Source organism: Alligator mississippiensis, chromosome 1 (assembly GCF_030867095.1).
Source record: "Alligator mississippiensis isolate rAllMis1 chromosome 1, rAllMis1, whole genome shotgun sequence".
NCBI classification, from domain to species: Eukaryota; Metazoa; Chordata; order Crocodylia; family Alligatoridae; genus Alligator; species Alligator mississippiensis.
The window spans coordinates 144,221,945-144,249,651 of NC_081824.1; the positions used below are offsets into that span (position 1 = coordinate 144,221,945).

Here is a 27,707-nt window from a genome sequence, read left to right on the forward strand (position 1 = left end):
CATGAAGATTTTTTTTCAGTCTTATGACCACAGAATGATGTTTTGAATCCTTCCATTGGTGGATCAGCCTGAAATTACACCAGTAGGGCAGCATGGCATATCTTCCATCCCACACAGACACAGTCTATATATTGAATTGCATGCTTGTAGAAAGAGCCATTTTGATAACACTGGAAGCTGAAATGCCTCTTTTAACTCATACACTATCTGTTACATGCAACAGCAATATGTCATCTGATCACTCTGCCTCCATCACTGTGCTACCTGACCTATGAGGATAAGCTCAAAGGGCAAAGAGGTACTTCAGTTCTGGTCTCAGCCATTCAGTTTTTACCGCATGTAGATTTCAATTGATGATGCTACAGGCCAGGCTGTAAGTGACATACTGTGGGCCTTCTGCTTGGAGCCTTCTGGTTCTCCTCAATAACAGATTGGTTTTAACTGCATCAGTTTCCTGAAAGTCACTGAGTCATGTAGCTAAAACCCTGGATATCTGCAAGTGACTCTTGTACGTGAATGACTTGAATGACCTTAATGAAGATTTCAACACAATTGAACAGAAAGTAACTAGCCACTTGGCCAGATGTTATACCTAATTCTACTATGGAAAGATGCAAGCTGAACATATACAATTTTAACTCATCTCAGGGGAAACTCATTTTAAAATGATAACTTGTGAAAAGTAAACCATGTACCAAGCAAAGAGCATTTTGATAAAAACTCACTTTCACTAACAGAAACTGTGATATACTGTGACTTTTTCTATTAAGTCTTAGTTTTCAGAAAAACAGAGTCCAGATTTTCAAAATAAGGGACATCTAATTACTTTTTGTCTTGTTGGTTGTCTTCTTCACTAAAAAGAAAGAAAGAAACAAAAATCCCAATTCTCCTTCCCTCTCTAACCTGCCTTTTTTGTAATTTGACATGACTCAAATGCATATATCAAACAGAAGAAAGGCAGACTAGATGAAAGTACTTTAAAGTGTTTGGATCATAAGTGTTTGGATCATCAAGTACACATATGTGTTTGGATCATTGTACACAATCAACAGTCATCAATGACTCAATTTCTAGTTGGGAGGAGGTATCAAGTGGGCTTCACCAGGGGCCTGTTCTGGGTCTGGTATTATTTAATATCATCATTAATAATGTGGATGATGGAATTGAGTGCACATTTAGCAAATTTGAGGACAAGACTAAGTTGGGTGGAGTTGCAGATACTCCAGAGAGTAGGACTAGGATCCAAAAATCCTGAATAGATGGAGAAATGGTCTATAATCAATCTTATGAGATTGCAGAATAACTGCATGGACAAATACAGACTGGGGAATGACTGGCCAGGCTGCACTACCGCAGAGAAGGACATGGGGGTTACAGTGGACCATGAGCTGAATATAAGCCAACAGCATGCTCGTGTTGCAAAAAAACCCAGCAGCATCCTTCGTCATTTTCACAGGAGTGTCACTTGCAAATCAGGGGAAGTGATTCTGCTTTATAGAACTGGTGAGGCCCCACCTGGAGTACTGTTTCCAGATTTGGAGCCCACACTTCAAGCAGGATATGAACAATTTGGAAAGAGTCCAGTTCAGAGCAACAAAAATGATTAGGGGCCTGGCTGGCAAAACTTATGAGGAAAGGCTGAAAGAGCTAGGGTTATTTAGTCTGGAGAAGAGAAGACTGAGGGGGGATTTGATAACAGACTTCAAATACTTGAAGAACAATTATAGAGAGGATGGAGATAGGCTTTTCTCTGTGGCTTTAGGGAACAGGACTAGGAGCAGTGGCCTAAAGCTACAGCAGGAGATATTTAGGTTGGAGATTAGGAGGAACATTTTGACCATGAGGGTAGTCAAGCATTGGAGCAGGCTACATAGATAAATTGTGGAATCTCCATCGCTGGAAGTTTTCACAAGCAATTTAGACAAACGCTTGGCTGGAATGGTTTAGTCAGGGGTGCACCTGACTTGAGACGGACTAGACTAGACGACCTTGTGAAGTCCCTTTTAGCCCTACTTTCCTATGATCTTACGACTAATATGTCAGCTTTCCCAAGATGAAAATACAATGAAAGAAAGAAAGGTATCTTAGTGTTACTCTAGGTTACATTCACTGAGGTCATCCCTCTTATCCTCAGCTGTGGTTGGCTTCAGTTAGATATAAAGCAGCTTTTTTTCACTTTCTCTCTCTCTCTGTTTTTTAAGTAGGGAGGTTAGCCTCCTGAATTATGCATGAATTTTACATGTTTGTTTGATATATACATCTGATACTTAAAAGTACACAGTTGGGATCTAACAGCATATGTACATAAAAACACCTGATTTACAGGAGTTATTTGCATTAAAAGGTTATACACTTGCTGATTTGCCTGCGCAATTATGTCCCAAATCTTTCTCTCTGTTTTGAATATGTTTGTATTGCTGAGTTACATGTAACTTTTTTTAGCCAAACAAAATTGGTTTCTTCTTACATTTTGCACTTCCCTTTTATGGTAATTGAAAAGCAGTCTCATAATTTGTGGTTGTATAGCATAAACAAAACAAGAATTGGTCTAGAATTGTTAAAGGAGCCTAGAGAGATATTTCAGTGGAGCTGCTCTTGTGTTTGTTACATGTTTGCCATTGTTTGTCTCTAATTTAACCAAGGTTTTTATTTTCAGTGACCCATAGTATAAGTAGTGAGTTTCTTCTCAGTCCAGTTCATAAAAAAAACCCAAACACCACTCCAATCTCTCAGTTCTAATCCTCAAAGGAAACTTATAAAACACCTCTCAGAGTTGAGACTATGAACTTCACTTCATCAACCTTCTAGATACTAAAAATCATGGACTAAATATAGACACTGGATTTATGACACACTATAACCTTCCTGACATTTGACTCCCCAGGTACCTCTCCACTATTTAATTGCTAAATTCATCCCCCTTCTCCCCCCCACACCTAGCCTGTCTCTCACCCACTGACTCCTCAATTTACATCTTCACTGACTGTCTTTCTTGTATGCATACCAGCCCAGCCTCTGGCTTCTTTAATTTTCATTCCATCCAGGAAGAGCACACACCAACTGCAGAGACTTCCTTAGCCCGACGAAGGGTTTTTAAACCTGAAAGCTTGCTTACATTTTTTTTCAATTATTTAAGTTGGTCTAATAAAAGATATCCGATTTACCCAAAAAACCTTGTCTGCCTGTGTTTAGTCATGTAATTCCTATTAAAGTACCATGAAAACAATGCATAGGACTTGGATGATGGTCTAACCACTAATATGATGTTCTTTACCAGTGTTTTGTGCTGGTAATAGGGGCTTTCCTGAAGACAATCTCTAGTTTTGTACATGTTATGACAGGGAGCCTTTTATGAAAAGACAAGCCAATCGCCCATCAAGAATGACCCGGGGGGGGGGGGGAGGGGAGGAGGCAGGGACAGAGTCCTGCCAGGACAGCCAATCAGAGTGTGAATAAAGCATTACAGACAGACAGACAGTCGTAGGTTTTTATAATATTAGAATATCTGCTCTGGAACTTGCTTCGCCAGTGGACTGAGAGTACCTTATTTACCCTTTGGAGCCTGTGGCAAGACCTATTAAGCTAGGCTTTTGCTTGATGAGATAGTTGAAAAGGGATGGAGAACAACTGCATTTCTTGTTCTTGAGAGTCATTTATTAGTTCCCTTTAAGTGAGATTGTGCTAATGAGGTGATATCTCATTCTATGCAAATGTATTTTCTTGCAAGAGAGATGGATCCTTTAAACTTATAGCTAGTTTAGTTACGCTTTCATCCCTATGGTGCTTGATTATTGTGGACGTGGATTTGGTGGTTGTACTAAGCATGTTTTGTAAACCAAAAAGAAATAAAATAACAAGATTTAACATCTTGCTTGAATATGCAAAGCCCAGTGAGTAATGTAAAGCAATCCATGGTTTAGTACAGCCCCAGATTTGCAGAAAATTTGTGGTTCAGTACAGAATCATCATCCGGTACCATACTGGTTTCTCTTTTTTGTTCTTTTAGGCTTTTCACCTTCTTCTGGGGTCTCTTCCCACCTACTTTCCACGATGCCACCACTTCCAAGATCTGCTGCCACTTTATTTCCTGTCCAGCTCCCTTCAGAAAATTCTCCACAAGTCCAGAGCCATGGACACTTGCAAACTGATCCCTTAATAATGTGTCCACCCCTGCAAAGAGGTTCCCCAGTTTCTTCACCAAACAATAGCTGTGCAGAAACCTCAGGAGAGAATCCACAACTTCCAGGTCCAGGTTGGTAATGAACTGCAGCAGTGGAAATCTGCACTCATGAACAATGTGCAAAGCATCAGGATTTTTGCCTTTACTTTCCATTTTGACTTTCATGATTTTTTTAATGTTGCTTTAAAAACTTTTAAATTAAGGGTCTTTTCATTCATTTTTGTTTTGTTTTGTTTTGCCTCTCCATGTTTGGAAATGGTGGCCATGTTGTTTCTAGTACTAACAGAGAAATCAGAGGCCTTGTTTCTATGGAATGGATACAGGTGGAATAGAAAAAGTTTAGATTAAAAAGGAAAAGTAGTTACAGCTGTAAGGAATGTGGTATCTTCTAAGAGAGAAAGTTTAAAGGGAACCAGTGTGGCTTCCAGTGATCATAGACTCAGAAAAGTCATGTCTGGAAAGGACCGCTAGGCTAACTACACACACTCAAGGGCATTAGGGGGAGGTTACATTGGATCAAAATGGCTGCCTGATATCAGGTAAATCAGGATGCGCGGGGGGGGGGGGAGGCTGGCAGAGGAGTTGGGGGCCCAGCAGGCTGGAGGGGAATGGGGGTCTACCAGGGGATGGGCAGGTTCCCCCCCACAGGTGGAGTAGTTCCTGGGGCTGTTGCTACACTCACACACACTTCATAATGCTACTGAAATTGGGCACATGGACAGTTACTACAGAGCTAAGGCTCAGTAAATCCTTTGGTAATTGTGAGTAGTGGTAACACGGTATATGGGGTTACATGACATTATTTGGCTGCAAGTGGGGCTGCAACTGGAAACATTTTGAGGACTGCTCCTATAACTATCACAATATAGTGCTATAGTACACCAAAAGATCCCAAGGCCCTAGCTCAGCAGGGTAGTTAAGCCCATTTTTTGAGCATGTGAGTCCATTTCTGAGCATGTGAGTAGTGCACTTGGCTTTAGTGGGATTGTGTGTGCTTAAGGTTTGCTACATGCTTAAGTGCTCTGGTGAACAAGGCAATGGTGATGAGTGTTTTTTTTTCAAAAGCAGTTACAGCACTTTAATTGAAAATATTTTATTTTAAGCTGGTTCTCTGAACATAGGGGCACACCCAGAGCCATTATCTCTGTGTCCTGGGAGCCCCACAAAAAGACTTTCTAGACAAGATGCTCTAGAAGAGGAAATAACAGCAGACAAAGGTAAATACCAGAAAGGATTTGAGCAATATATTCTTATATGCTATTGTGAACAACTAAACTTGATGAAAACATTGAACAGGGCTGTGAATCCGTGGAGGGGTCTTGAAGAATGGCTCCAATTACTCTTGCATCTGTTGCTCCTTCCTCTCAGTTAGAAAATCCCAGTGCTAGAGCAGCTCTGGGATTAGTGAGTTCCCTTTGACTCTCTTTGCAGCAGACCCTCTAAGGTAAGGCAAACTGCCTGGCTCAGTTCATGGGACACATGGGTTGGGGGTCAAGGGACCTGGGTTTGGTTTCCAGTTCCACCATTTCCAGGCTGTTTAACTCAGATCAAGTCACTTGCCCTCTCTGGCTAGTTTTCAGCTAGTGCCAGTGAGCACTGCTTTGTTATCTTCTCCTGCAGCCCCTGCCCTAAACTGAACTAAAGCTGGTATATTTGAAAAAAGGTGGCAGTACAGCTTGCTCTCCCTCAGAAAAGAAGTGATTCTCCCCTAGTCAGGCTGGCACAAGGAGGCTTAAGTTAGTTCTCTCTGCACCTTTGTGGGTGAATCTGATGCTGTGGTCCCTGGCAGATGTTAATTTAGATGTATAATGGGGTTTGAGGAATTGTATCCTGGATCCCAAAAATCACACATTCTGTCATGCCAGATATTTAAAATCTGGCATGGCAAGACACACGGTATTTTTGGGACCTGGGAGAAAATTCCCAAGATCCCATTGTGTGCCTGGACCTTTAAAGCAGAGCCAGACAGCCCACTCTTGGGGACTGGTTGCTGGAGATAGGTTGCCCAGTGCAGCTTTAAGCTTGTCAGAACCATCTTTTGGGCAGGTTTGACATTTTATCAGATGAAAAATGGCTCAATATGTGACATGCTACACTTTATCATGCAAGTAATACGTTAATGGCATGATAAATATAACAATTGCCAGAGGTTTAAAGAAGCTGAGTTGCACTGTATTAAACATGGATGGATTCCTTTTCTCAAGGAGCAAAATCCTGTCCGTTGTGTCAAGTGAAGTAGCAAGGCATGATGGGGTTGGAATGTACTGGGTGGGAGAGAGAGAAAATCAAGAACTCCCCACCCCACCCCCATCAGTAGCACTTGTTGCATTTCCACCCGAAAAGAGTGGACATTGTAGCTACCAGCTCTACATGCAATGTGTATAACAGGAACGATCAGGTCCAGGCCTTCTCTAAGATTACAGGTTTTATTACTTGAGTTACAGGAGTCATTCTACTAGAGGCTAGTGCTAAAGTTATGGCTTTTGAAATGGCAACTAACCCATTTCAGTGAATATAGTCAGCTGCTTCAGTTAGAAGGGTGTGGGGCTTGTAGGCTTTTCTTTTACAAGTTAAAAAAACCCAAACAGGCAGCTCTGTTATCCATTTGGGGGCATCTAATCTGGAGGTAGTGACAGAAATCAGAAAGAGCAAAGTGTGTCATACTACCTTCTAGCCATGGCTATTAAACACTAGTATGGCTAGTAGGGGTGTGCTAAACAGGCTGTATTCGATCCGGATTTGGATTTGGCCTGAATCAGGGACAGCGATTCGATTTATTGATTCGGATCACTGTCCCCATTTGATTCGGCTAAATCTGAATCTGAAGATTTGATGCTGATTCACAGAATCAGCAATTCAGCCATAGACACAGCTTTAAATATTTTTTCTACATACCTCAAGGTACCAGGCATGGCTCGTGACCACTGCAATGGTGGGGTGGATGGAGTGTCCCACAGGAGCATGGGGGGCTTTCTGCGTGCTCGGTGGCGAACCTGGAAGTAAACTGGAAATACTTCCAGTCCACTTCCAGGTCCACCACCGAGCACGTGGGGGACCACCCCCCATCACCCCGGCTTGGCGATTGGCTGCAGGAGGACCCCAGGTGCCCCCCCAGACCCAGGAGGCACCAGTTGCAGAGCCAGAGGGTGGGGGGTGGGGTCCCCCGCACACTCCCTAGCGGACCCAAAAGTGGACCGGAAATGCTTCTGGTCCACTTCTGGGTCCGCTGCTGAGCGCACTGGGGACCCCCCCTGCATTCCCGTGGAACGCTCCATCAGCCCCACCATCTCAGCATTCATGAGCCACCTGGTACCTTGAGGTATGTAGAAAAAACATTGAAAGCTGTGTCTATGTCCAAATCATTGAATCTTTCCAAATCTCTTCGAATGGATTCGGACAGATTAAAGGGTCTCCTGGTTCAATTTGAATTCAGAGATTTGGCTGCCGAATCAGGGCGAATCTCTGCCAACTCGAATTAGCAATCGAAGCTTCGCACAGCCCTAATGGCTAGTATGTGTGCAGAAATCAATTTCTCAGAATTCTGTTAGTTTAATGCTCAATCCTGCCAGCTGCTGAGAACTCTCATCCAAAAGTTACAAAGCCTGCAAGCACTTGCTTACGTATAAACACACAAGTATTCCTTTGATTTGAATGAGATTTGTCAGGCCCCTGCCACATGTTACACTTCCTAAGTAATTAACCACTTAATCATGTCTTAAATTGTGGCCCAGTCATATGATCAATCAGTTAATGGCATGATAAAGTGAGAAATAAGCCACAAAATTCTTCCACAAAACTCTGTTAACCTTGTGACTGGGTCCTATTACACCATTAATTGAATGTTTGCAGGTGTGCCCATATAGTTTCATAGTTGGTAGGGTCGGAAGGGACCTGAGCAGATCATCAAGTCCAACCCCCTGCCATAGGCAGGAAAGAGTACTGAGGTCAAACGACCCTGGCAAGGTGATTATCTAGCCTCCTTTTGAAGACCCCCATGGTAGGAGTGAGCACCACTTCCCTTGGAAGTTGGCTCCAGATCCTAGCCGCCCTAACTGTGAAGTAGTGCCTCCTGACGTCTAGCCTGAACCTACTCTTAGTCAACTTATGGCCGTTATTCCTAGTTACTCCTGGTAGTGCTTTGGGAAATGGGGACTCTCCTGTTCACTGCTGGTCACCCTTGGTAAGTTTATAGATGGCCACCAGGTCCCCTCTCAGCCTTCTCTTGTGGAGGCTGAACAGGTTCAGGTCTTGTAGCCTCTCCTCGTAAGGCCTGCCCTGCTGCCCCTGACCATGTGAGTGGCCCTCCTCTGGACCCTCTCAGTGCTGTCCACATCCCTCCTGAAGTGCGGCGCCCAGAACTGGATGCAGTACTCTAACTGCAGCCTGACCAATGTCACATAGAAAGGGAAGATCACCTCCTTGGACCTGCTTGTGGTGCATCTGTGGACGCATGACAAGGTGCGAGTAGCCTTACTGACCACATCCTCACGTTGGCGGCCCATGTTCATCTTGGAATCAATAGTGACTCCAAGATCCTTTTCTGCCTCTGTGCTGACAAGAAGGGAGTTCCCCAGCCTGTAGGTACGCTGCTGGTTCTTCCTCCCTAGGTATCTTACACTTGTCAGTATTGAAACCCATCCTATTCTCATCCTCCCACCCTTGTAACCTGTCCAGATCTAGTTGTAGCCTGTCCCTCCCTTCCAGCATGCCCACTTCTCCCCACATCTTAGTTTCACCTGCAAATTTGAACAAGGTGCTTTTCACCGTCTTGTCCAAGTTGCTGATGAAGATGTTGAACAGTGCGGGCCCGAGGACCGAGCCCTGGGGGACTCCATTGCCCACATCCCTCCAGGTCAAAAATGACCCGTCCACCACCACTCTGTGTGTGTGGCCCTGCAGCCAATTTACAACCTATCTGACTGTGTAGGTATCGACGCCATAGTCGCCTCATTTTTTAATGAGAATGGGGTAAGAGACAGTGTTGAAGGCCTTCCTAAAGTCCAGAAAGACTATGTCTAGAACACCTGCATCCAAGGTTTTTGTGACCTGGTCATAGAAGACCACCAGGTTGGTCTGACAGGACCTGCCTCTAATGAACCCATGTTGGTTGCCCCTAAGCATAATCTCCCCTGCTGGTCCCTCACAGATGTGCTCCCAGATAATTTCCTCAAAGAGCTTCCCCAGGACCAAGGTATGACTAACAGGCCTATAGTTTCCTGGGTCCTCCTTCCTCCCTTTTTTATAAATGGAGACCACATTGGCCCTTTTCCAGTCCTCTGGCACCTCACCAGAACACTACGAGTGCTGGTAAAGCCATGCCAGGGGTCCCACAATGACCTCTGCCAATTCCCTCAGCACCCTGGGGTGGAGATCATCTGGACCTGCTGATTTGAACACACCCAGTCCCACCAGAAGTTCCCTAACTAGGTCCTCTCTGACCCTGGGCCTGGCTGCGCCTCTCCTGGCTTCGTCTGGAATCCCGGTGCGGGGAATGTCCCAATCCCTGCTCAGAAAAATGGAGGCAAAGAATTTGTTAAAGAGGTCAGTTTTATTGTCTGGTGCAGAGAAAACCCTGGATGTAGGGGGTCCAGCTGGGAGTCTGAGCACATACACAAGCTTGAATTCCTAACGCTTTAGCTCTGGAGTCAGCACACACTCCCCTAGGCCACACAGGCAGGCCTAGGGAGCTGATGGGGCTCCCAGCCCTGGGGTCATACCATGCTCCTCTGAGCACAACTGATGATGCTTCCAGCTGTGGGGGTGCACCAGGCATGAGAGCCCGGTTCAGCTCATGGGCTCCCAGCCACGGGACCTCATGGTGCATCCCTGTGGCTGGGTTCCTGGATCACCTGACAGGGCTCCTAACTGCGGGAGTTTGCTGCTTGCTGGTGCAGGGGGAGCCTGTGATCATGATACCAGGCTCCCCCTGCACCAGCAAGAAAATGTGATGGGATCTATCATATGTTCCCCAATTACACCTTCTTCCATGTACATATGGCATGGCAGGAAGCATGATTGTGATGATCATGCCTCAGTTTCCATCACACCTGTACCTGCATGTCTAGCTGGGGCCCAGGGAACATCCATTAAATCCTTTTAATGTTTTCCTCTTTTTGGTCATTAGACTTAGCAGTGAGATATATTTAAGTATATTTTATTCTCCATTTAGGTAATTTTAACTTTTTCCATGAAGCACTTTCAAAATATATAAAAAAAATCTTAGACTATGTAGAAAACAATGAAGAAAAAAATTAAGGCTGTATATTGACACCTATTCTGACATATAGATAAAGATCTACTAGAGGAAGAGGCTTGCCTTGAAGCCTTGCCTGCCATTGAAGAAAAAGGAGGAGAACAAATTGATGAACAGATTCCCCTTTCACCCTTTGGCATAAGAATCAAGACAAGGAATAGAAATCTGGAAGACAGGTGAGGAATGGGTTTAGTTTGAGACAAAATTGAAGTTATCTGTAAAATAGTTTTCTAGCTTTGCTTGCTGTGATACATGTACAGTTACGGTTTCAGATGTTAGCATATTGGTGGGTTTTATGTACAAAGATTCTCTCCCTAGAACGACAGTGGCTTGTAAGCATAGGCAGAGGTGAGACAAATCTGTGGCTCTGTGGTGGGACTGCCAGGTCCAGAATAGAAACATCACTGACAATATTTAGCTGGCTCTTAGAATAAAGCCAAGTAGGAGAGGCCTATGTGTCTGGTGGGAATGTGGTAACTATGAGCACAGTTCAAACCTATCTACAGTCTTCAGACTTACCAGCCAAACAAATAAGTAAAGACTTAACAAGAGGTCTTTTCATATACTTTTCCCTTAGGACTTGTCACTTTCTGCTACCTTCCCTTATTTTTCTTCTTTCTTTCTTTTTGTGTCCTATATAGTAAAACTCTGGCTCAGCGAGAGTTAGCATCAGAAACAAAAACTGTATTTTGTATCCTGCTGTTTTTTTCTCTTCCCTTTTGTGGGTTTATTTTGTTTTGCTTTAAAGAAAAATGGGTCAGACTTCAACTGCAATAAGAATTCAAGGCCATCTAAGCTAAACTTTTCCCTTTTCTCCCTAAATGGACCTTTTGCTTTTGCAGAAAAGGGAACCACATCAGAGGGACAACTGAAGATCTGAATAACAGGCCAGGGCAGCACAGCAAGTACAAACATTTTAGTGCCAATACAGATCTATGTAAAAGCTTACTTCAAAATGTTCCTGCAATAACAGAAAGGGAAATAATCATGACAATAATGCAATGCAAAAACTTGAGGATGTCATACATGCATAAGACAGCTTCACAGGATCTTAACTTCCTTTAGAAAATCACCTCTGTAATTAGGTCACTGATTTAGTGCTCTCTGGGTGTGTCTGCATGAGACACTAAATGCACAGTAGACTAATTTTACTGCACATTAGTGTGTCACACCAAAAGTTGTGCTATTGTGCTAATGCATGGTAGAATTAGTCTGCTGTGCATTAGTGTCACTAAAAAGACATGCACCAGTGCTACTGCATAGTAGCTCCAGTTACTGTGCATTCAGTCAGTACCTGTTATTACAGGTACTAAATTTAATATGCAGTAACTGTGGAGCATTAATGCATGTGTAGACATGTCCTCTGAGGCTCAGTGCATAGATGATTTAGGCTATAATGCACATTGCAGCTAATGATGAAGAACAAGAGTAGTCTTAAGGAACAAGATTTTTTTTTATACTTTAGCTTGATCACTAAAATAGATATTCTATTTGAGGAAACTCAGGGTTGCATTTTTCAGTGGGCCTTAATCTATCCTTTGTTTGCTCACATGAAATTTTGCACATGCAGATGATATTTCAGATACTTTAACCATCTCATAAACCATCTAAAGGCATGTCCAAACATGCAGGCATGTGCATCTGCAACAGCTCAAATAGGAGCGGCACAAATTTGAGCCAGGGATTTTTGCCTCAGCGCACATGCCCAGAAATGCGCTTTGGTGTGGGGCAAGTCATGCCACTTGGGGCAAAATAACCCTGCCCAGCTCCTCCTGGGTCTGCAGCCAGGGGGAGTTAGAGCTGGGGCCAGCACCTTTCCTGGCCCCAACAGTATAAAAAGCTGCCCTGGCAAGCAGCTCAGGGCTGCTTGCTTCCAGGAGCTTCTGGGGCTTGGCCAATTGGTATCTGGGGACACTAGCCCCTTGTGCCAGCTAGACTGCTGAAGCAGCCCTAATCGAGAGTTCCCTGCACCCTCTACTCACTGCAGCAGTCTGGCAGCAGGGGCAGCTGCCTGGATATGACCTGCTGTGACCTGCGACAGTATGTGACCCCAAGGCTGTGTGCCTGCCAGACCCAGATGGGGACTACACGGCCACAGCCAAGGCATCCGCACGTCTGATCTAGCTGCCAGCAGGCTGTGACTGCACAGTTGGCCTTTGTGTGGCATTACTGTCATGTGTGCCTTCACCCTGCCATCTGGGCAGCTATTGCCCAGATGTTCTCAGTGTGGTGGCCTGCTTTGAACTGTCAAAGCATGTCATTCTGGCCCCAAGTGCCCAGGAGGTCAGCCACCTCCAGCTGGGTCCCAGGTGCCAACTCTGAGCAGGCTTCTCTGCCTGGGTCCTGCCACTTGCCTCACTAGCAGGAATCCTGGCATTCCCTATTTAAAAACTACAAAATCTCTGATAAAAAATCCCAAATTCACTCTTTAAATACCCCCAAATCCATGTTATTCTACAATTCATACAAAAGACCACTAGAGAGAGAGAGAAATCAGTTGGGCAATGTTTTATTGATATATTTACAATGTTAAAGCAATTTGGAAGCCTACCAGTATCTCTATCATCACAATAAAATAAATTCTAAATATTTATATGTTTTGATGTTTGCTTTTGATTTTCTTATCATAGAACAGTTAGAACTCACCCCACCCCTTCACTAACTAGGATGTGGGGACAGCTGCCCCCGCAGTCACAGCTCCTGCCAGCAGGTCTCATCCTGTCTGGCAGCTGGGCACAATGGGTGTGTGATGGGTGGATGTGGGGTTTGCAGGAGGGGGGTGGGAAGGGGTGTGGGGGGATATGGGTGGGTGTGGGCTGTGTGGGTAGGTGTGGGGGGACTGTGGGGTGTGGGGCTGCTCAAGAGTGGTGGGTCCCCTACCCCCCCGCAGAGCCCACATGCTCCTTTGCAGGGCCCACGTGCCCCCCGCAGGGCCCCAGCCCCCCTGCAGGGCCCACATTCCCCCCTGTACAGCCCACATGCCCCCCTGCAGGGTCCCAGCTCCTTGGCTTGGCGCACAGCTCACCTGCAGCAACAGCGACCATTGGGGTGCTCGGGGCCTCCTGGCACAGCCATGCTGAGCTGGGCCAGGTCCATGTGATATGGCACGGGGGGCTATGACAGGAGGCCCTGAGTGCCCAGATGGCTGCTGCTGCTGTAGGTGAGCTGTGGGCTGTGGCAGGGGGGCATGTAGTCCCTGTGGGGGGGTGGCCCACCCCTCCCGAGCTGCCCCCCCACCACGGTCCCCTGCACTCTCACAGCCCCCCATCCCTCCAGCCCTCCCACACCCTACTTACCTGGATTGGAGCCCGGGTCCAGGTTGCTGCAGCCTGCATTGCTGTTTGCCCTGCATAGGCAGGCAGTGTGCTCAAGCATCGGGGCAAGGGGCAGCCATAGAGATGCTCTGGCTGGCTACCAGAGCATCTCTTTGGAGGACCCGAGCCTTCGGTTGCCTCAGGGCACGGTCCTGGACCATGTCCTGCCCTGCCTTTTTTTTTTTTTTTTTTTGGGTGGGGGTTGATACCTGGATATCCAGGTAGCAAATTTTGAGCCCACGCTGCAAACATTTTTTTGTTCCCAGCGTGCCTCTTGCTGCGTCTCAAACTGCTTTGAGACATGGCAAGAGGCATGTGTGGGATCATCTGGACGTGCCCTAAAAAACTATCATATGGGTTTTTCCTTTATAAGTTGTTAAAGACCTAATGATAAACAGAAGAGGGGGACTTGTTAGAAAGAACATTGCTGACTTTTACTTTTCAAGTGCTTTACCTGTTTGCCTTCTTTTTCTGTGTCTTAAATAGAAAGGAAATAGATTTTAATAGTGATTCATAGAATCATAGAATCATAGAAGTAGGGTTGGAAGGGACCTTGTAGATCTTCAAGTCCGACCCCCTGCCTGGGCAGGAGAGAAACTGGGCTTAAGTGACCCCAGCCATGTAGACATCGAGCCGCTTCTTAAAGACCCCCAGAGTAGGAGCCAGCACCACTTCCCTTGGAAGTTGATTCCAGATCCTATCCGCCTTAACTGTGAAGTAGTTCCTACGGATGTCTAATCTGAACCTACTCTCCAACAACTTGTGGCCGTTATTTCTTGTTATCCTGGGGGGCGCTGGGGGAAACAAGGTCTCCCCCAAACACTTCTGGTCCCCCCTAGTGAGTTTATAGACGGTCACCAGGTCCCCCCTCAGCCTTCTCTTGTGAAGGCTGAACAGGTTCAGGTCCCGTAGCCTCTCATTGTAGGGTCTGCCCTGCTGTCCCCGGATCATGTGGGTGGCCCTCCTCTGGACCCTCTCAATGGATCCACATTCCTCTTGAAGTGGGGTGCCCAGAACTGGACACAGTACTCCAGCTGTGGCCTGACCAGTGTCGTGTAGAGGGGGAGGATCACCTCCTTGGCCTTACTTGAGATGCACCTGTGGATGCACGATAGGGTCCGGTTAGCCCTGCTGACCGTGACCTCGCATTGTCGGCCCATGTTCATCTTGGAGTCAGTGATGACTCCAAGATCCCTTTCTGCCTCCGTGCTCTCAAGAAGGGAGTTTCCCATCTTATAAGTGTGTTGCTGGTTACTACTGCCCAAGTGCAGCACCCTGCACTTGTCCGTATTGAAACGCATCCTGTTTTTGTCAGCCCACCCTTGCAACCTGTCCAGGTCTTTCTGCAGTCTTTCCCTCCCTGCTAGCGTGCCCACCTCACCCCAGATTTTGGTATCATCAGTGAATTTGAACAGGTTACTTTTCACCCCATCGTCCAAATCGCTGATAAAGAAATTGAAGTTATTGTTAAAATGGGATTGTGATCTAAGAAAACCTGATGTGAAATCCTGAAATATATTTGACATTTCACTCCTACAGCAGGTGCTTTTTTAACATTTTATTCCTTGTTGAGCTTGGAGAGAGCTCCTTATTACTGCATCAGGAGACTGCCTTTCCTATGGTAACCCCCTTCATTGTTGCTTCCCCTTTCCCTGCCCAGATTAGCCGTGTGTAAAGCAGGAACCATATATTTTCTTGGAGAACCTTTACACTGAATTGCAGCCTTAGAATTCCCCATCAGACTGTGGAGACTCACTTCCACTGTCTGTATTGCTTTCACAGTCCTTCTGAGAGCGCTGCTTGTAAGCACACACCACTTTTGCTCCATGCATGTCACACCTAGAAACAAGGCGGTAAAGTTGGTCTGAAGGCTGTACCCCACATCTGGTGTGCTTGAGAACAAGTGGCAGGCAGTACCCTCGGTACAACTTTATTGCCTTATTTCTGCATTTGGTGCATGTGGAACAGCAGTGGTTGGGTAGGGCCATGCCTCTGGATGGTGCTATCCAGCATGCCATGGAAGCAGTGTACACATTCCCAGTATTGCCAGCTCTGTCCCTTGGATCCCCTTAAATCATGAGGTTTTGAAAACAGAGGCCCCCTGATGCATATTACATTTAAAATGTTAACAGGTGAATTGTGCCTTAAATAGTAACCCAGCCGCACATTCAAGTCAATTTAAGGCATTCATAGATTCATAGATGTTTGAGTCGGAAGGGACCTCAGTAGATCATTGAATCTGGCCACCCCTCAGTAGATCATTGAGTCCGACCTCCCTATATACCTGCAGGTACCTTCCGAAGGTACCTTACTGTATGATCATACGGTAAATGAACCTAATTCTATTCCACATATAATGTGTAGTAACTTTGTGGCTTGTTTTTCATGCCTTAAATTCAATGTGTGGTGAGTTGGGGCTGGCCCATGACAAATCCCAACACTCAGCTCAGTGTCAGGGTCCAGCATGGGGCAACCTCAAGATCTGGAACACAGCTGTCCCCTGCCCAGTCAGGCTGGGGAGAACCATTCCCTGGACCCAAGGGTCCCACTTGGCCCCCAGAGGCAGAAGGGGGATGCAGTGATCCTGATATCAGGGAGTGTCTCCTCCAATTTCAGGCTCACTGCACCCCAGACCTTTAAAAACCATGTGTGTAGGTGAGCTGCATGAACAGTTTTCTGACATTCTGGTCCCTGGGACCCTGGGGTTAGGAGCCTGTCCCTGATCCCACGATCCCCAGCACCTATGTTGTCAGAAAACCATATGTACAGTTCAGCTTCACACGTGGTTTTTAAAGGTTCCAGCATGATGGAACCCCAGGACTGCAGAAAGGCTCCCTGATCCTGGGGTCCCTGTGTACCAGGATCTACAAAAACCATGTGTGCTGTGCAGCTGGGGGGGCGCACACAGTTTTTGCTCATTTCCCATTATGGGAACCCCAGGATCAGCAACCACAGCCCGATCCTGGGGTCCCTGTGCCCAGGGATGAGTAAAAATCACATGTGCCTCCCATCTAGGGTTTTGTCTGATTGTGGGCACCTAGCTTTCAACTTGTTGATGCAAGCTTGGGATCATGGTCCTGGTGTCCCCTTGCACTGGCAAGTAAAGTGTGATTGGAATTTAATGCCTGATCTCAAAATCACATGCACTGCCATGCATGTGTGGTATGGCAGGAGTTGCAGTAGTTGGGACTGCAAATCAGATACCATCATGCCTTTAAGTGAATGTCTGTTAGTGGCCTGAGATTCTCACAGAAGCCAGAGGAGTCCAGGAAAGGAGGCTTTGGAGAAATCACCATGGACCATGAGACTCATGTTAAAGTTGCAAATGTTAGGAGTACAGAGGATGAGCATATGAGGATGCACACAAGATCTCACAGCTCCCTGCATGTACACTCTCACTCATTATTCCTTTCATTGCCACTGGGTCAGCTCCTATTGTGTGGCAACATCTTTGAAACATGAACAAATATGAGTAGATTAAAAAGGAGGAGGATGACAGAAGACCCAGGAAAAAAAATCTGACCACTCTGGGACCACTCTCTTGGCAAGGAATCCAGATCTAGTTTCCCTCCTCCCATCCTCAGAAAGCACCCACTGCTCATGAATGTACAAACAACTTCATACACATGTTTTGAACAATAGTGTCTGCACCAAGATAGATAGACTGTACACTTGCAAAAGCAATCTTTGCTCAAGTGTTAGAGTATATTAGCTCCACACACATGCAACTATTTGCTACACTACCCTGGCCTGTTATTCAGACTTTCAGTTGTCCCTCTGATGTGTTCCCTTTTCTTACAAAGCAAAGGTACTTTGGAGATTGGTGTTCTTTTCATCAAATATTTCAGAAATTTTCCTTTGACTAAATCATTCTTTACTAGAGCTATTCGTAGTCTAGAAAAATGTTTAGAATAAACGTGGTTTGCAGGGTTGAAAAAAGAGTCCAGCTTTTGAGATTTACTTTTCCCTTTAGGTATGTTCCATTTCCCTTTTTCTTTTTTCCCTATTTTTAAGGAGAAATTGATATTGATCTGAAAGTGAAAACAGTTTTTAGATGACAGTTTTGCACTACACTTATTGCTCACTTCTTCTTTTTGTTAAATGCAGATCAGCATTGAAATCTGAACTAGATGTCAGCTGCTTCATAATTACAAAGAAAATAGTTGGGAATCATTATATTCACTGCCCTTTCATTCTTTGCCTAGGCCAATCAGACCAGGAATTGGTATAAGACAGAAGACTTTTGAGGAATTTGTTGAAGAACAATTGAAAGTAGACTCTCAAATAGTAGAAAAACATCAGCAGGAGCAGCAGGTATTGTGCTGTTTGCTATACTGGTGGTGTTCTGCTTCTACTTTCTGATGTGCCCTTCTGCTTGCCAGTGATGCGTAGGCCTTGTTCTAGCTCTCTGCACAAGAATGTCTCCTATTGCCTTTTTAACACCAAATTAAAAAAAAGGTCAAAAAGGGTCAATCATCTACCCAAATTCAGCAGCTTACTGGGTTAAGGCATTTTGATTTCTATAGGCAATAGCACCCAACAGAATGGTGTGGCTAGCATCCCACCTAGAAGCTGATCCAGAGGTAGTGAAGTGGCATAGATAAACCCCATTTTGGATCACTCCACCCTCTTTTTTAAGTCCCTGGAGCAGGTAAGAGTTTCCACTTGTCTCCCCATCCCTTCCCCTCCTTATTCAGCAGCACCTCAACTCCTCTCCTCTTCCCACTCATTCCCTCCCTGTCTCCACCCACCACTGCTACTATTCCTGCTGAATTCTAACCATTTCCAACTAATTTAAAGGAAATCTATTTCAGGATGACCCTGCTAGTCTATTTATCAGCCCTTCCTATCAAAAATCTGTATGGGTCTGATAATCATGTCCCTTTGACTTTTGGTCTGTCATTTTGGGGGGGTGGGGAAGGGCAGGTTCTTGCCAGGTAGTGAGTGCTCTGATCCTAATGTTTCAAAGACTGCAGGCTTACGCTTACCTGTAAACACACAAGTATTCCCTTTGATTTGAATGAGATGTCTCACATGCTTAAAGATAACGATGTACCCAAATGCTTTGAATAGACCGGAATGCTCAATGCTTTGGGCAGCTTCAGTCCACTGATCTTTGTAAAATGTGCAGAATTATAAGCCCTGAAGGCTGAGCTCTTTAGTTATTTCAGAAGACAGGTGTAGCTTGGACATTAACAGTTCAGACTTCTCAGTTGTTATTCTCCGCAGCTGACCTGCATGACATACCTGTAGGGACTAGTAGACAATTCATTTTCCATGGCCCATTAAATCCTTCCTGCTGAGGTGGACCTCAAGCAAGATCTAGTAGTATCTCCAAGCACTGTTGGCTTTTAAGCACTTTTTAAAAGGTGGACCCTGGGCCCCTACCATGTGTTACACTTAAGATGTGATTAACTGGTTAATCACATCTTAAATTGTATCCCAGCCATGTGTTAAAGCAAAGAATGGTGCGATAAAGCAAGGAATAAGTCACAAAGTTATTACACAAAAATGTTCAATAACTTTTTGGATGGTTCCTATCATGCCATTAATTGAATGTGTAGCCAGGTACTTCTCTGTGGCTGGTGGACCCATCAGCTGAGGGGCCTTCCAGTTGCGGGAGCTTGCTTCCTGCTGCTGCAGGGTCAGTCTGGGATCGTTATCCCAGGCTCCCCCTGCACCAGCAAAAAGCACGATGGGATCTGATATTCAATCCCACAGTCATGCCTCCTGCCATGTATGTGTGACATGGAAGGAAACATGATTGTGGGGATTGCGCATCAGATCCTATCATGTCTTTGCCTGCATATCTGGCAGAGGCCTTAGTGTCAAATATGACAGTGTTTTTTGTCCACTTATAATTGCATTTATCTTTAAGCACTAGTTTTGCTGTCTTGCAACATTTACTGACCTGCAAAATATAGTTTTGTATCAAACATATTTTGAAACCCAGAGCATTAAACTCCAATTCTCTTTGTTCACTAACAAAGTAACACACTCAGATTCCAAGTGATTCTTGTTTATTTGTTATGCAGAGCATACATATTTCCTTTAGGTGAAGGCAGACCCAAAAGCAAAACTTCTTACCCACAATAGTTATTCTTTTTTTCTTCATTCTTTCTTACACTCTCTAAAACAGGAACACAAAAGGCAAAAAGGTGATGTATGCATAAGAGAGTGACATTTAGTATCTATGTCTTGGTGAGGAAAACTGGTATGTTAATGCAATGGAAGCAAATGCTATGTAGTTATAGATATTAAGACCAACATTTTCAAACTTGAATGCTTAAACTAAGCAATTAAATGCATATATAGCCACCTGAATTAAGTATTCCATTTTGAGAGATGCTGGGAAATCAAGTAGTCAAGTAGTCAATCCATTTTGAAAATCAGACTATTAATATAGATGCCTTACTTTAGTCACTCACATTTGAAAATGTTGGTTTGTCAGTACAGACACCTGAGAAAATTATCACATAACATGGGACTAGACTAGAACATCATCTTGCTTTCCTATTAAAAAATGACTGCCACCTACTACTTGAGCTGAAGGAGAAGTCCTACAGTTGCTGGTAGTAGAAGATCTCATATCCTTCTAGTAGGCTCACTGCTTGAGCTTTACCCATTTGCTTAGTTACTCAAAGTAGGTACTGTATGCTAGACTTCTGGAGGCCCAGTTGAGTATCCTGTAAAATCCTTTGCTTGTGCAATATTGTACATTGTTTGAGTCTTCGTATAATTTATGATTAACAGAACACTCAGAACCATGTACTGTCAAGAACTTATATGCTAATTTCCATTCATATAAGGGAAATAATAAGAATTGCTTGAAGATGGTAAGGAACTTAAACATAAAAATACCAAAGTCGAACTTCCATTTTGCCTCTAATGTGATGCAGATGGGGTATCAAACTCTTCTGGCCCCACAGGGCCAGATGAGTGGCATAGAACCAGCCTATGGGCTATATAAATGGTGTGCAGCCATCCCCATGGAGTGGACTGGGCCCACAGATGCCTCTTTCCCACCCCCCACAACATGCAGGATCCAGACCCCCAGTGCTCACTCCAAGGTCCAGGGCTGCTGCCCGTCCACTCTAGCTGGATCAGGATGTGATCTGCATATGGTGCCCACTCCAGCTGGTCTGGGGTGAGCGTTGCATGCAGCATCAGTGCTGGAGCAGGAGTCACATGCAGCACACATGTCAGACTGGCTAGAGCTGGCTCTGGATAAGACATGCAGGGGATCCATGGCCCCTCCCCTCCGTGCATGCGGCATGGGAAACATGGCACATGGTGCCATGTGCGCCATGTCCCCAGGACCTGCATGTGGGACTGGTCCAGCATGCACCATATGTGGCATGTGAGTTAACTCAAGACCCAGGGCCAGCTGTGAGGGCTGGATGATATATCTCTGGCCTGTGGGCCATACCTTTGACATCCCTGAGTTGATTTAGTTGCTGATTACCTCAAACTTTCTTGTCTCCTTGGGACTCCTCTGTTCTACTTCTATCATTTCCCATTCTTTCCATGACAGCCTAATGCATCCTCAGAGATTGATCTTGTTTCATAAGAATTGCTACACAATGCATTTAGTTCATCCAGCCCAGTATTCTGTCACCAACCATGGCAAATAGTAAATGCTCTGGAGAAAGAGTGTAAGAAACAGGACATGTTCAGAATGATCTCTCCCATATCACATCCTTCCAGTTTCCAACAGTCATAAACTTAGGGAAGCCTGGGATTACATCCCTGACTATTGCATTTTAATAGCCCCTGATGGACCTGTCCTCTATAAATTTATCTAAAGCCCTTTTTTGAACCCAGTCATATTGTTGGCACCCACGTTGTCCTGTGGCAGGGAGTTCCATGAGTTAATTATGCATTCCGTAAAAATGTACTTCCTTCTATTTGTTTTACATTTGCTGTCTGACAGTCTTATTGTGTGCCTCTAAGTTCTTGTATTATGAGACACAGTGAATAACAGTTCTCTGTCCACTTGTCTCAAACCATTTCCCTTCTCATATCTCCTCTCAGTCACCTCTTTTCCAAGCAGAAAAATCTTAATTGTTTCAGTCTCTTCTCATATGGAAACCATATGGCACATACATCTCCCATTATCTCAAAGGATAGACTTATGGGCAGCCTGACACACTTCAGACTTGTCTGAATTCAGCTTGATCAGACTCACTAAGAAGGGACACCCCTCCTGGGATTCAGCTGTGAGAGGAGGCTTCTACCAATGAACTTAACTGATTGACAAACTTTAGAGTTAACAGAGGGAAAAAGGTAGGTGATGATGGTGCTTACTTTTGCCCGCTAGCCTAATGTTTAATGCACTTGCCCAGAAAGTGGGAGACCTGGATTATAGGCCTCCTCAGACTGATAGGTTCCAAGGCCACATCTCCCACTTTCTGGACAGTGCCTTAACCACCAGACCAGTTAGGTAGGGCTGAGGGCATCATCCTCCATCCCTTCTGTTGAAGCTGGGCCAGGGGGCAAGGAATGCAAGAGGCAGGGCCTAGAAGACCATGCAAGGGTGTGCCAGATTGATCCTCAAGGTGGGCAGAGGGAGCCCTGGGTTCTGTCCCTTGTCTGTGTCATAAAAGAAGAGCTTCTGAAGTTCAAAAACTCTTTCGACTACTCCCTCTCAGAATTTTTAGAGGCTTTTCCTGGATCACATCAGCATAATAGTAGGCATCCATGGCTTATGTGAAATTATCCATGATGTTTGATGTCATTGCCAAACAATTTGCTGAAGTGACTATGGGTCAGATTCTGTTTCCATTTTCTGTGTATGGTTTCTTTGTAGATCTGAGATTTGAAGGTGGCCTTTGCACTAGTTTTGATATCACCAGCCTGTTGCTGAGAACACAGGGCCCTAAAGTCTCACTAAATATAAGGACATCATATAAAGTGGTCAATCAATAACTTTTAAATGATTTAGTCCTTATCTTTTACCGGAGGTATCAAACCTGTATTTCATTGGTGCAAAATAGAAATAGAAAAATATTTTGATAGCACTGAAATGAATGTACTGTGAGAACTGTTCACAAGCATTCTAAAGTAGGACTGTTATAAAGAGTAATTGGGTGTTTCAGAAGTGAATTTTAAGTAACCCCTTTTCCAGGCTTTAAGGTTTATAAAAATTATTGAGCATTTTAACATTTTTTTAACATTATACTTTTCAAGTCATGTAATAGAAAGCAAATTCTCTAAGGAGGAAATATATATATATATATATATATATATATATACACACACATATATATATATATATCCTTCTAATTTTCTATCAACTTTATATATATATATATAAACTATATATATAAAGTTGATAGAAAATTAGAAGGATATGTATTTTTTTTATTTGATGTACTAGGAAACATAAAATTTCAGGTTACAATAAAGAAGCTGATTTTATTAACATAGTCTTCTCTGAATGGGATCTGATGTTTCTTTCCATTTTTAAAGAATGATTCATAATTTTACACAATTTTTGGTATTTGCAGAATTTCTGCAAGGGTAAAATATCCCCTCGAAAATCTTTCCTGAAATGTGGAGAAGGCATTGCAAGGCATGAAAAAAGAAAAGGAAGCTTTGGAAAAGAACAAACCAAGCATTCTAGAAGAGTTAGTTTTGACTGCCAGAATCACTTCTCTTGGCCTGGCTGTCAAACTTGGAAATTACATATGGGGAAAGGCTCTTGTTTAAATCGGCAGGCCAGTAGTCCCATGATGTTGAGCACAACTGAGAAAAATACAACCAGTGCTATGTCTGTGAGTGAAATAAAGAATCTGGGGGACTGTAAGGCAGGTGGTCCTGAGGAAAGGCCGGGAGAAAGAGAAGGAGGTGAGGGAGAAGAGAGTATAAAGGGGGAGCCTGCTGTATCACCACAGATGAATTGGCCTGAGCTTATACGGCAGTGTCATGAGCAAATAAGTGGAATGAACCTCCAAGCAGGTGAGAGGAATGAAACGCAGTGTGCTGATTCTCTAGCACACCTTGATGGAATGGATAAAAGATCCATGGAGCCTAAAGTCCCAAAGCAGTTAGATCTTGTGGATCAGTCTGGGAAGGGCAACATAGCAGAGGCAGCAGAAAAACCTTTGGAAGCCCTTCAAGAAGATTCTGTGTTTCAGAACTTAGAAGAAGCAAACCAAGCAAAGCATGTGGATTGGAGCATAGGTCTGCAATTCACGTCCTGCATGAAAGGGGCTCCCGGCTTGCAAAATAAGTTCTGTATTGTGAACCCAAACTCAGAGAGCAAGAGAGGAACCAGCACTGGATTTAAGCTGGTCAATGACAAAATAGTGAAAGTTTCCCATACATCAGCCCAGCACATGGACAGGGAAAAGGGTGACACATCTGTTGGTCACCAGCGTTTGTGTCAAAGCAGTGGAAATGCTCCCTGCCAGTGGAATGCCTTAGCTGTGGCCAGTGAGTCAAGCCACACATCAACTGACAGTGAGGATGATCCCAAATCACACTGCAGTCAGTATCCCACACAGGCTGCACCACAGAAAGTAGGTCGGACTGACAGACATTTGGATCTCTCTGATGCTGATTATGCTAGTGATGAGCCCAGTGGAGCAGAAAAGATGACCCTGAAAAAGCACAGCAAGTCTCAGCCTAAGAAACGGGGGCTTTCAAACCAGCAGGATTCTTCACTCAGCACAAGCAGCAGTGAGTCTAGTAATGGAGTTGCCAGGCTGAAAGGGAGTAAGCCTTGCTCCTCTTTTCAAAAGTGTCCTTTTCATCCCCCAAGATCCATGGGAGGCCAACAACAGCCTCAAGCAAAGAGTGAGAGTTGTGCTGGGGACATTAAAACTGTAGATCTGTACTCACTACCCTCAATGGGCAATCTTGTAACTACTCTGTTCCCTACTTTCAAGAGTAAAGACACCCTTGCTGAAGAAAAGGAACATAGAAAGCTGTTTTTGGGGACACTAGGTAAGAACTATTAAGACTAGTGTTTATGGGGGTGCTAGGTAAGGGTTACTGACATCTTACCCTATGTCAGTAGTAACTGAATTTCTCTTGACTTATAATAATTCTATTCTTGTACCATTATTATATACTGCCAGTATTCCTCAACTTGGATCTGGGGAAAAAAGGCCATCAGCAGTTAAAAAAAGCTAAAAGTATAAGTCAGTCTGTGTGTGCTTTCCAGTCTTGGGCTCTTTTCTGAGACTGCTAAAAAGTATGGTATTCATCAATTTAAAATAAGTCAGCTTAAGTGGGTCAACTTAAGTTAAGCCATGTCAGAGCATACACATGTACACCTCCTTGACATGCTGGCAGCCATCTTGTAAGCTAAGTTGATTTAACTAATGCAACTTAAGATAATACACCTCAGAGGTATATTATCTTGCACCACATTTAAGCTGACTCTGCCCCACATATGTGTATATGCTCTGACAGGTAAGTCAACTTTAAACAGTTTAGTTGCCTTAACTGTCAGAAAGTTAGCATGTGTGTACGCACCCTCAGTGACACTTGTAGCAATGTTTTTTACGGTACAAAGTGAGAGAAATAGGTTCAAAACCCCTTCAGTTGAGGGGGTGGTAGGGAGAGAGGGTTATAGAATCAAAACTCTGCATAAGTGGTCTAAAATGCCACTTACATGAAGGAAGGGGAATTGGATTTCTCCATTAATTGTCAAGCTCCTGCAACAGAATTAATACTTAGAGCCACAGCAATTGTTCCATTCAAAATAAAGGCCAAATACATTTTAGCAACCACAATATCATAATGGAATTCATACACTGATGCAGATATCACCTCCATCCTGTCCCACTTACTACCAACAGCAGTGCTTGTTTCATGCTAGTAAGCAGAAAAAATGGACTTGATAATACAGGAAGCTCATTCCACTTCTGTGTGGAAGATGTTCTCCTAAGAACCAACTTCCGAGGGAAGTGGTCCTCAGCCCTACCTTGGGTAAATTAAAAAAGAGGTTAGATGATCACCTGTCTGGGGTCTTGTGAACCCAGCATTCATTCCTGCCTGTGGCAGGAGGTCAGGCTAGATGATCTGTTCAGGTCCCTCCTGACCCTAGCTACTATGAAACTATGAAACTAAGTGGAAGATGTTCATAAATAACCACTAAGTTATATATATTAATGTAAATGTCTTTGTAGAAGACACTCAGAAAAGACTGACTGGCAAATTTTTGGAATCGGAAAGGGAGGTTGGTGTGTTTCTTGGAGAAACCCCTCCACTAGCTGGGATGAAAGAAGAGCAGGAGAAAGCAATGCATTTTCTCAGGTAGGTAACCATCCCTTCTCCTGGAAAACAAATCTATCTCTAGACCTTGATACCTAAAAGTAGGCTGTCAAACTCACGTTTGGGAACCTGAATAAGTGGCCTTTTTCCATTGGCAGCTGTGTGTGTTTGGAAAATCAGGCCATTTATTTTGGTACCTAAATACAGAAATAAGTGTCTGACAAGGCACCCATGTTTAGAAACTCGGACCTGAGCTGAAAAATAGGGAACGCTTTGTACAAGTTGCTGAGCATCCTCAACTCTCAGAAAGTCACCAAGAACTCACCAAAAGTTGGGGCACTTCACCCCATATGATCAGGTCCTTAATGAAAGAGAGGATCATTTTCCTACATCACATTCAGATTTACCCACTTAGATATTTTTGTAAAGATGTTTGTTTCTGAGATTATTCACAATTTATGACTGTTACTTCATATCCAGGTCAAACACCACCAACAGTATTATTTCAAGACTACATTTCTTCAAACCAGGCAACAGCCAGAATGCAGTTTTTTAAGTGTGACCAAAATCTGTTAGAACCTGCACTCACCAACATCTAAATTTTATACAGACTTTTTTGCATTACTGTGTTTTTTTTCTCATTCTCACTAGGTCTGAGACTTTTCTTATACAAAATAAATAGTATTTCTTGGTTTGCCATTCTGTTTTCATTCCTTCCTTAATTTGAACAAATGTTTAAGATGAAAAACAAATTAAGTGTTGACATTCTTTTGTTTATGCCCTTGTATTTCTCTGAGTTTTGGATCAGGTCCTTACAGCATGTCATTAATCAGCTTATACAGTTTTATCCCCATAGTTATCCTTGACATAAAATATTTTGCATCTATTAAAAATACTTTATCAAAGGCTATTTTGGATGTGATCTTGCAAACATGTTCCAGTGACTGTGATAGGAATTCCATATCTGAGCTGTTGGGTCTGTTTTTTTACATTTATAATCTGAAAAATGAAGCTGTCAAGGAAATTAGGCTATTGTTTCTAGTGTAATGTACTGATAGTACTTTCAGCTGCAAAATAATGCATCTGATGCAGAATTAACTGCATCATTCATTCAGCATTGTATTCTGTGCCTGTGATAAACAATGCTGTCTGGTGGGGCTGTTTTATAAAGCTTGGTATTTTGGCATTTGAAAAGAGTGTTTTTAGTGGAGTTTTGGTGGTGGATGTTTACCTTCAAATCTACACGTGGCTTGTCAGGTACACCTTTATTTCTTTTTTCTAATTTGTGGACCAAAATGTAGGCAGGTGTAGATCAATTAACTGCAGTGGCTTTATGCTGTTTTATACCAGCTGAGGATCTGGCTTTGTATTTTCAAAGTAGAGTGTGGCAGGAGCTCTTGCCGGTAACCACAGTGATTGCACTTCACTCACACCCTGTGATGTTTTTCTTTGGTAGCAGCAATAAAAGTGCTTTTGAGAGTCAGATGACATGCCTGGACCTGTCCAGTCGTCTACCCCTTCTTTGGTTTCCAAGCACATTCTTTTAGAACTATGCAGACACGAGGTTTAGAATTTTGCATCAAATCCACTGCTTAGCAGGGACTGGAGCATGGATAAGAGCTGGAAGGCTTCAGCTCCACTCAGGGAAAATTGAGGAAATTCTTGTTGGTTGTGGGCAGCTGTCATGAGACTCACTGGAGGTTGTTTAGGTTTCCAGGACCAGGAGATTGCCATT

At 44.0% G+C, this 27,707-nt stretch overlaps 1 protein-coding gene across 1 annotated transcript in view; it reads left to right on the forward strand.

The window, feature by feature from the left end:
• The window catches only part of LOC102561979 (centromere protein J), a 74,849-nt gene that overhangs the window by 14,579 nt on the left and 32,563 nt on the right, over window positions 1-27,707 (forward strand). Inside the window, exons 4-9 of the mRNA XM_019479701.2 lie at window positions 4,007-4,252; window positions 5,284-5,397; window positions 10,468-10,609; window positions 17,953-18,061; window positions 23,257-24,697; window positions 25,888-26,014. Of these exons, the coding sequence (XP_019335246.2) occupies window positions 4,007-4,252; window positions 5,284-5,397; window positions 10,468-10,609; window positions 17,953-18,061; window positions 23,257-24,697; window positions 25,888-26,014 (2,179 nt within the window). The remainder of the gene's footprint in view (window positions 1-4,006; window positions 4,253-5,283; window positions 5,398-10,467; window positions 10,610-17,952; window positions 18,062-23,256; window positions 24,698-25,887; window positions 26,015-27,707) is intronic.